Below are 9674 nucleotides of genomic sequence, written 5' to 3' on the forward strand. Positions count from 1 at the left end.
TGTTCAAATGAGTTCTGGCCTTTCACCATTTTTTATATGATTGATACATTTGTTCCAAGCAACCCACATTACTTGTTTATACAAGAGGATTTAGAGTTAAGCATCTTCTCTGTCTTTACTTAGTGTGTGTACTTACCTCTACATTTTTCATTAGTCAAAATACTCTTTCCTAACCTGTTGATTGGAACTGGGCAAAGAGGTCACTCGTATAGTAGTGTTGGTGTTGGCAGAACATAGGGCATGTTCTAGACCTCACATTGGATGAAGTGCCATTTATTGTCTTGCTTGTTTGTTGGGGTGTGTAATCCTTGGCTTTAATGCCTGTCTGAATAACATAGATTACAATGGACTTGATGGATGGTCTCTGTGGTGCTGAGTTTGTGGTGTTTTGGTTCCCAACAGCTATAGTACATTGAATTGAGCTGTGCATTACTACTGTTCCTGTGCCTTCATCTCATTCAGAAGATACAATTGACAAAACTCCAAAAGAAATACAGTATATTAGAATGTTTACCTGGGATGATTTTCTAACACTTGAACAATAGACTGTGCTCATATTTGCTTACATAACATTTTACCAGTGTATTTTGTCTTTGCAGGAATCTCAAGTCATGATTGGCCAGCAGCAGCTTCTCCTCCTGTGGGCATGGACGTTGCTGGTGGCAGCGCTGTACCCAGGTGCCCTATGCAAACGTGAGGTGGATTCAGGGGTTGGGGAAAGAATGTACAGGGATTTTTTTTTAACCTTTATTTAACTCGGCAGGTCAGTTAAGAACAAATTCTTATTTTCAATGACGGCCTACCAAAAGGCAGAAGGCCATCTGCGGGGACGTGGACTGGGATTAAAAGTACATTTTCATTAAAATATAGGCCAAACACAGATCACGACAAGAGAGACAACACAACTCTACATAAAGAGAGACCTAAGACAACAACATCAGCAGCACAACATGGTAGCAAAACAAGAGGCAAAGCACCCACCTCCAAGAGCGGTGGGTCCTCCAGACAGGGGCTGAAGATGGCAGGGGCAGCAGCCGCCGGGGCACTGGGTGGAGCTGCCATTGAATACGGGCTGGGGTCACTCGGTAGGCCAAGACATGGCTACGGGGGGCGTGGGTATGGCTACGACGCATTCTCGTCTGAAATTCTACAATCCTGAAAGCCAAGTGCTTCACAACCAGTCTGACTGGCGCCGCTACAGAAACGCTGCTGGCCCCGGACATGGCCCCATGAGTAACATCCTCCTCACACTGGGATCAATGGTACCTTTCTTTTTTGGGGACTGGATAAGGGGAATCTGGTCATAAATAATTTCCTAGGAAGTAGATTCTATCTGAATTACTGGTCCGAAAGACCAGTGAGTGGACTTCAAAACTATTTTAAATAAGTCCTGATCTTGTTGTCCTTTGGCATAGGCCCACCACCACCTTTACAAAGCTATACTCATTGGAACGTCATTACGGATGGGGGCTCCTATCTTATTGTGTTGTAAAATCATGTGTCACTTGTTACTGTCAAAATGGACTGTGCTAGATCCTTTTTCAGCTTCATCCACTGTAATAACTGGATGAACTAAGGTAGGAGGCTGCAAACAATACATGTTCCTATCAACATCTATTTTGCTGTGATTTTGCTAATGTTATTACTCATATTTGGCCATGGCAATAAATGTGTGATTATTCACTAGCTTTTATATCTGCAAATAGCAAACATTTGTTTTTGTAACCCATATTAAAGTAATATCAACCAAATGAATATTATTTTCTATGGATTTGGTAATATGGGATTCTTCATAATACTGGCTTTACCTACTCTGGTCCACTAATAAAATATAGATTTTTGTGTGTGTGTGTCACGCCTTAGAGAGCCGTTTTATTTGGTTAGGTCAGGGTGTGATTTAGGGTGGGCATTTTATGTTGTTTGTTTCTATGTTTTGGCCGGGTTTGGTTCTCAATCAGGGACAAATGTCTATTGTTGTCTCTGATTGGTAATCATACTTAGGCAGCCTTTTTTCCTTTTGGTGGTTGTGGGTAGTTGTCTTCGTTTGTGCATGTAAAGCCTTACGGAACTTCACGGTCGTTTTTTGTTGTATTATTGTTTTGTTGGCGACATTTGCAAAATAAAGAAAAATGTACACTCACCACGCTGCACCTTGGTCCATTCCATACGACGATCGTGACAGTGTGTGTTGCTTTATTCCGTTCATTATGATGCATGTGACAGTAGTTAAGTTCAGGACCATATAGAGACAACATGGATAAGTAAAGGGGAGCAGTAAATATGAAATGAAAAGTGTTTCCCCTCTACATTTGGATTCAAAGAAACAATAAAAGAATGTAAGGAAAACTCACAACATAGTACTTTCAAATATAAGCCTTGTGTACAAGGCTTCTGCGAAGAGAAAACATGATTTTATTTTAAAAGTATCCCAGAAACACAAAAACTGGTTTAGATTTAATAATAGGGCCTTAGTTCACAAAAAATACATGTTTTCGTGTATGAGATGAGTTGAGATCTTTGTGTTCTGTTGTAAAGATAGCTTAAGGATCATTTAATAGACAGTAACGGGAATTGTAATGCTGCCAACTTGCAGGCAGAAACCCTGTCTGTTCGATTTTCTCACACTGTAGTGACTGTTCTGTAACAATTTCCCTTGAGGCAATTAGACTCCTAGCAACAGATGTGTCTCTAAAAGCTTCAATGTGCTCTGTGAGATTGTCACTGTAACTGCCCTCATGTTTTCTAAAAAGAGAGAATGGCCGATCATGTGATATATTTTGTTTTTATTCATCCTGTACCACATGTACCTTGAAAATGGAAGAAGACTTTTGCAATATTTAAATGCCAAGTAATATTCACCATTTAGTTCTAGCATGGCAAAGGGGTTATTTTAAATTTCCAAAACACATTAAACCATTTATGTTCATCACTAAATACACGCTTGGGAAAAAAGGAAAAGAAGAGTCGTTTATATCCATTCGGCAAGATAAATAAGTGCACTTCTGATAACCAGGGAACAGGAGGAAATGGAGAGGGAGACTAGATGGGGAGGTAGAGAGGTATGGGACAAGAGAGAACTAAAGAAAAATAGGAACAGGCAACTTTAAAACCAATTGCTGAAGACCACATAAGATGGATTCTTTACAGTACAAATATAAATATCACAGTAGAGTATATTGTACTGTTTAGTTCACCAAAAAATGATTCTGAGCAAATTGATTTCCAGCTAATATCTGGCATACAGGCGACAATGCTTTATGTACTTCATGTGGAACCACACTGGCAAAAAAGACACTGAATACCCAGAGTCAGATGATAGTTGCCTCATCACATAATAACACATAAGAGTTTACAATTGGCTAAAATGTAAATTGGTTAGTGCCTACGTACAACCTGATAGATATGCAGAGTCAATAGTAAGCTTTATACTGTATGTACTTGTAATGTTTGTGTGTTAGTGTTTTATACAGAGATATCGTAATAGATGCAGAGATACAATATTAAAGCATCATGCATTTGCCATGACCTGAACAAATTAGTGTTTTGCAGAACAAAATACAATGATCAACAGAGTATTCTACCAGAAACTGCTCTGAAAAAAAATGCAATAGAAAGAAGTCTAGAAGTACTACAGTGAAGATCCAAATTGACAGATCAGTGCAAATGTTAGAGACACAAATGAGATGGGCCAATAGACAAACAGTAAAACTATGTTTAAGCTCAAATGGCACCATAAAATGTGGAGGAAATGGACCTTATCGTGCACCCGTGTCCCTGGAAGTTATTTTCCACTTGCTTCCTTACCATCATGACCACTGATAAGTGAAAGTACTGGTTATATCTCCACCTTACTTAATTAACCTATCCGTACAAGATATCAGTGGCATGATGAGAAAGGGGGACTATGAAATGAAGCTATTCCAGACGACTGGGACACACCTACTATATGTCTCAGTGTAGTAGAAGAGTGCTGCTCAGGACCATGAGGAGACTGGTTATCAACTGTAGCAGCCCCTGACCGAGGGGGGTGCTGCGACTGTTCAGATTTTTGTTGTTGTTGTTGTTGTTGCCGCTGCTGCGTTCGGCTGTCTGCTTCTCTAGGAAGCGCTCTGAGTGGTTTATGTACAGCTCCACACACTTCCGGTTCTTCAGCTGCTCCACCAATGCAGGGTAACCAATCTCTTCAATGCTCACTGTGGGGCCATCAGCCTCTTCCTTACCCTCTCCAGCTATCTCGCCAGGGGCAGGGGTGAGAGGCTTCACTTTGTCTGTTCCCTCCTGGTTGCTCGCTGGACTGCTGTTCCCCACCTCAGGAGTGATGGGCATGCTCTGGCTGTTGGCTCCCTGAGGGTTGTTCTTCTGGTTGTTAGGTGTGGCCTGGGAGTCTCTGCCCTGGTCCTGCAGAAGGTCATTCCTCTTCATGCAGGTATCCATGAAGCTGTCGTAGGACTCTGCCCGTGGAGGTACTTTGTAGGTGTAGTCCCGGCCATAGTCATTTTCGTCTGTGGAGCGTTCGCCGTATTTTCTGTACATGTAGTTGTTGTAGGACTGCTCTTCCTGAGGGTTGCGGAAGTTGAAGTTTGGACGAGGGAAACGACCAAGGCCATAGCCAATCGCCATCCCTGCCACGGCCCCAACCCCTGCAGCCATAAAAGCCTTCTTAGCAAACCCCTTGGACTGAGTAGAGGGGTACTGCCCCATTCCCTGAACTGAACGTGAGAAGGGAGAGCCACCTCCCATACCTCCGTGCCCACCTCCATAACCATAGCCTCCACCATAGCGGGGACTGAGGATCTTATTGTTTGGGTTCCAGTTGGGTTGGTAACCTCCTCCCATCCCTCCACCAGGGTGGCCCCCTGCCTGCCCCCAGCCAGTATTTCCCCCTCTTACTGGGTAACCTCCAGCAGGGTAACCTCCAGCTGGGTATCCCGGATTGACTCCTCCTCTCCCTGGGTTCTGATTGGGGTAGCCTCCTGCTGCAGGATAACCACCCGCGGCGGGGTAACCTCCAGCTGCTGGGTTCTGGTTAGGATATCCCCCAGGATTTGCCCGGCCTGGATACTGCTGATTGGGGTAACCACCTGCTGCAGGATAGCCACCAGCAGCAGGGTTCTGGTTAGGATATCCCCCAGGATTTGCCCGGCCTGGATACTGCTGGTTGGGATAACCACCTGCTGCAGGATAGCCACCAGCGGCTGGGTAACCTCCAGCTGCAGGGTTCTGGTTTGGATATCCCCCAGGATTGGCTCTGCCTGGAGACTGCTGATTGGGGTAACCACCTGCTGCAGGATAGCCACCAGCAGCAGGGTTCTGGTTAGGATATCCCCCAGGATTTGCCCGGCCTGGATACTGCTGGTTGGGATAACCACCTGCTGCAGGATAGCCACCAGCGGCTGGGTAACCTCCAGCAGCAGGGTTTTGGTTAGGATATCCTCCTTGGTTGGTTCCCCGGCCTGGATACTGCTGGTTGGGGTTTCCACCTGCTGCAGGGTATCCACCGGCTGGGTTCTGATTCTGATTGGTACCTCTCCCTGGATAACTACCTCCTGCTGGGTACGGGTTGGGGTTCCTATTGGGGCTTTGGGGTTGTCTAGGGTAGCTTCCCGTCTGTGTGTTTGATGTTTTCGACGGCTTTTTGTCTGAGCCCCTGTTGCTGGATGATGTCTTTTTGCTGCTGCTGCTGCTGCCACTTCTCTTGGCCCACGTAGAGTCAGTATGAAGCAGAACCAGGAGGACAAGAGACACCAGGGCCAGCTCACACAGCTTTCCCATGATGACTGCCCTGGGGGAAAAATATGGTGATGTCATTAACAGTAAGTACTTGGACTTGGTCCAATCGTTTTTCTGAAGCCTCATCTAATTATTCCTGTTTACTTAAATCTGAGCTAACCATCTCATGTCACTGACACTCCTGTCATGGACTGTATAATTTATTTGCTTAATTCGTTTTCTGGATATCAAGTATAAGCCAACGCCTACCATATTATGTTCTGGAAGATTATCCTTAAAAGTAGCCTAACAGAAAATACATGTAACGTAATATTATTAGGGATAAAATTTTCCCTGAATGTTCAATACGCTGTATAGAATTCCAGAAAATTCCAGTAGTTAATCCTATATTTTGTAGCTTTTATTTAGGCCAATCAGTAAACTAAACATAATAAAGAAAATAGGCTACCACGGTGGAATAAAAGACAACACATATCCAGGGGCAGCTTGGATGTTTTATGAAAAATAAAATATGACATAGGCTACATATAACTAGACGTGAAGGCAAATTAGACTATATGCGCAGTTCTATTTTTCAGAACCTGACCCGTTATTCGCATAAATGTAATGGTCTTATTCAATAAAATGGCGCTCTAGCACTCTCACGCAGAACAGCCCGGGCTGTATGGCCACTTGATACCCCTTTACAACTAATGTGAATATCGTAAAATAACCTACCGTTGGAGATTCGAGACGATTTTGTTCGTGTAGAAAGGTTGTATTTTTCATCCGTTTCTCTGTTATGGTTCTGTGTCGTTCGCTCACTGCATTCATTCGGAGGGGAGGGGTTCCTATTTATCATGGATCACCGAACATGAATGACGTAGCCAGGCTAGCCTCTCATCATAGCAATCCTAGCTAAAATACAACATTTTCTTACCTTAAAATATAGTTCAATTTATTTTTGTAAGACAATTAAATACTCTACCAACGAAAAAGCTGTTAGAATTACAAATGTGTGTATGTCCCTTAAAGTCCTTGTGTAATGTGATATTGTACCCCCTAGCCTAATTGTCCTTTGTATATACTTGTGTTCCCCATTTACTTTTGTTGGTTTGTTAATCATATAATATATTTTCACGTTTTTTGTCACGTGTACTCGTAGCCTACAGTGAAATGCCTTTCTTGCTTGCTCTTTCCCAGCAATTCAGTACTAACGTGACTATAAAATATAAATAAACAAGTCAATTAGAACAAAAACACACGAGTTAGAAATAAGAACACGAGAAAGTAAGTAAGCCATAGATAGGCTATACAGGATAACGCATTCTGTATATAACACATTCTGTCCTGTAATAAGCTATTTCATTAATACTTTATTTTGTCCAAATTTAGGCTAGACTAATCAATCGATTTGAAATTGAACGCTTGTAATGGAAATTTATGCGCAAATCCCATTCACTTCCAATGGATGATTCAGCTCAAATCCAATGGATTTAACCATTTTAATGTTAACTTCTAGGGATGTTTAAATCAATCATACTACGTGTAAAAGCCTTAAAAACATTACATTTAAAGCAGGTTGTGCTACACTTTTTCCACCCACACCAACTACTGTTATTAAGGTTACTCATTGTCCACACTCAGGGCCTTTCCGTAGGCCTGCTACCGTATCGTGTATGTGTGTCATACAACCTGAAGTAATGGAAAATCATAATTTTCAACTGCTTTAGGATATAATTGCTTGGATAACCTTATTTACTTTTCACTTTTTATGTGCTGCGCACTGAACAGAACGGGATAATTATCACTGAATTATCACAGTGAATTATTGTAACGTTTGTTTATGTGTCAATTAAACACGTAAGGGGTGGGTTGCCAACTGGCGATTTGACACGGAAATAAAATGTAATTTATTAATTCACAGTAGAACCCAATACAACTGCGTATGGTTCTTTCTGTGGCCTCATTGTCTAGGTTGTGGACACCAGATGGCGACAAATGGATATGTTTAATTTTTGTGCTCGATGAATTATTCCCAGGTCATACATGGAGTTGGGGAAATAAAAATGTTTTGATGAACTGTACAAACATATTGACAGAAGTTTCTTGAAGTGTGTATTTTGTGCCTGATAAGGCAAAGAGGCCTTTTGTTATATTTTGCAATCCAAACTACTGTGTGAAGTAGTTAGGCCTAAAATGAATCATGCAAAACAGTGAAATAAGCATAGAGTGAGATTTATGCAATCAGTTCTCCATATCTGTAGGCTGTGGATGAAGCACTGATGTGTAGACTAGAGCAGGGGTTCCCAATGTGGGGTCCGTGGACCCCCAGAGGGGTACTGGAAGGGGCTCCATGGCCAGATTTCAATGTATTTATCAATGCCACAAATCTGGGACATTGAAGAGCACCATATGAACTATTAATTGCTATCGAAGAGCACACAGATTCTTCTGCTTTTCCATTTTAGGAATTAGACCGGCACAAATAACACATGTAAAACAGCATATTGTGATTTTTGGTGGGTGAGTTACAAATGGAGAAAGAACTAGATGTGTAAGAAAGAAAGAAAGAAAGATACTTAAATTCACACAACACTGGATAAGACAGGAGAAATACTCCAGATATAACAGACTGACCCTAGCCCATTAACTATTGCAGCAAAAATACTGGAGGCTGAGACAGAAGGGGTCGGGAGACACTGTGGCCCCATCCGACAATCCCCTGGACAGGGACAAAAAGGCAGGATATAACCCCACCCACTTTGCCAAAGCACAGCCCCCACACCACTAGAGGGATATCTTCAACCATCAAGTTACCATCCTGAGACAAGGCCAAGTATAGCCCACGAAGATCTCCCCCATGAGGGTGCGCCAACCCAGATAGGAAGATCACGCCAGTGACTCAACCCACTCAAGTGACGCACCCCTCCCAGGGATGGCATGGAAGAGCATAAGTAAGCCAGTGACTCAGCCCCTGTAATAGGGTTTGAGGCAGAGAATCCCAGTGGAGAGAGGGGAACCGGCCAGGCAAGAGACAGCAAGGGCGGTTCGTTGCTCCAGTGCCTTTCCGTTCAACTTCACACTCCTGGTCCAGACTACACTCAATCATAGGACCTACTGAAGAGATTAATCTTCAAAAAAGACTTAAAGGTTGAGACCGAGTCTGCGTCTCTCACATGGATAGGCAGACCATTCCATAAAAATTGAGCTCTATAGGAGAAAGCCCTGCCTCCAGCTGTTTACTTAGAAATTCTAGGGACAATAAGGAGGCCTGTGTCTTGTGACTGTAGCGTACATGTACAGTCGTGGCCAAAAGTTTTCAGAATGACACAAATATTAATTTCCACAAAGTTTGCTGCTTCAGTGTCTTTAGATATTTTTTTCAGATGTTACTATGGAATACTGAAGTATAATTACAAGCATTTCATGAGTGTCAAAGGCTTTTATTGACAATTACATGAAGTTGATGTAAAGAGTCAATATTTGCAGTGTTAAACCTTTTTCAAGACCTTTACAATCCACCCTGGCATGATGTCAATTAACTTCTGGGCCACATCCTGACTGATGCATAATCAATGCATGTAGTTTGTCAGAATTTGTGGGGTTTTGTTTGTCCACCTGCCTCTTGAGGATTGACCACAAGTTCTCAATGGGATTAAGGTCTGGGGAGTTTCCTGGCCATGGACCCAAAATATCCATGTTTTGTTCCCCAAGCCACTTAATTATCACTTTTGCCTTATGGCAAGGTGCTCCATCATGCTGGAAAAGGCATTGTTCATCACCAAACTGTTCCTGGATGGTTGGGAGAAGTTGCTCTCGGAGGATGTGTTGGCACCATTCTTTATTCATGGCTGTGTTCTTAGGCAAAATTGTGAGCGAGCCCACTCCTTTGGCTGAGAAGCAACCCCACACATGAATGGTCTCAGGATGCTTTACTGTTGGCATGACACAGGACTGATGGT

At 42.8% G+C, this 9674-nt stretch overlaps 1 protein-coding gene across 2 annotated transcripts; it reads right to left on the reverse strand.

The window, feature by feature from the left end:
- Positions 1-2766: 2766 nt before the first annotated feature.
- On the reverse strand, positions 2767-6586 carry prnpb (prion protein b). Of its 2 annotated transcripts, none has more exons than XM_064971901.1 (2): positions 6448-6586; positions 2767-5777 (listed from the first exon to the last, which is right to left on the reverse strand). In XM_064971901.1, exons 1-2 carry the CDS (start codon positions 6569-6571, stop codon positions 3952-3954), a joined length of 1950 nt encoding a protein of 649 aa, XP_064827973.1. In that variant the 5' UTR covers positions 6572-6586; the 3' UTR covers positions 2767-3951. The 2 variants fall into 2 exon arrangements, with proteins under 2 accessions (XP_064827973.1, XP_064827974.1); XM_064971902.1 differs by having other exon boundaries at positions 2767-5782; positions 6448-6537.
- Positions 6587-9674: the final 3088 nt, after the last annotated feature.

This window comes from Oncorhynchus masou, chromosome 8, assembly GCF_036934945.1.
Source record: "Oncorhynchus masou masou isolate Uvic2021 chromosome 8, UVic_Omas_1.1, whole genome shotgun sequence".
NCBI classification, from domain to species: Eukaryota; Metazoa; Chordata; class Actinopteri; order Salmoniformes; family Salmonidae; genus Oncorhynchus; species Oncorhynchus masou.

What these genes read in the sequence shown, in the direction of transcription:
- prnpb (XM_064971901.1), bottom strand. Translation starts at nt 6,571, where the DNA reads ATGATAAATAGGAACCCCTCCCCTCCGAATGAATGCAGTGAGCGAACG. An exon ending in ATCGTCTCGAATCTCCAACG is followed by an intron (nt 5,778 to 6,447) that starts GTAGGTTATTTT and finishes CCCCCAGGGCAG; the next exon opens with TCATCATGGGAAAGCTGTGT.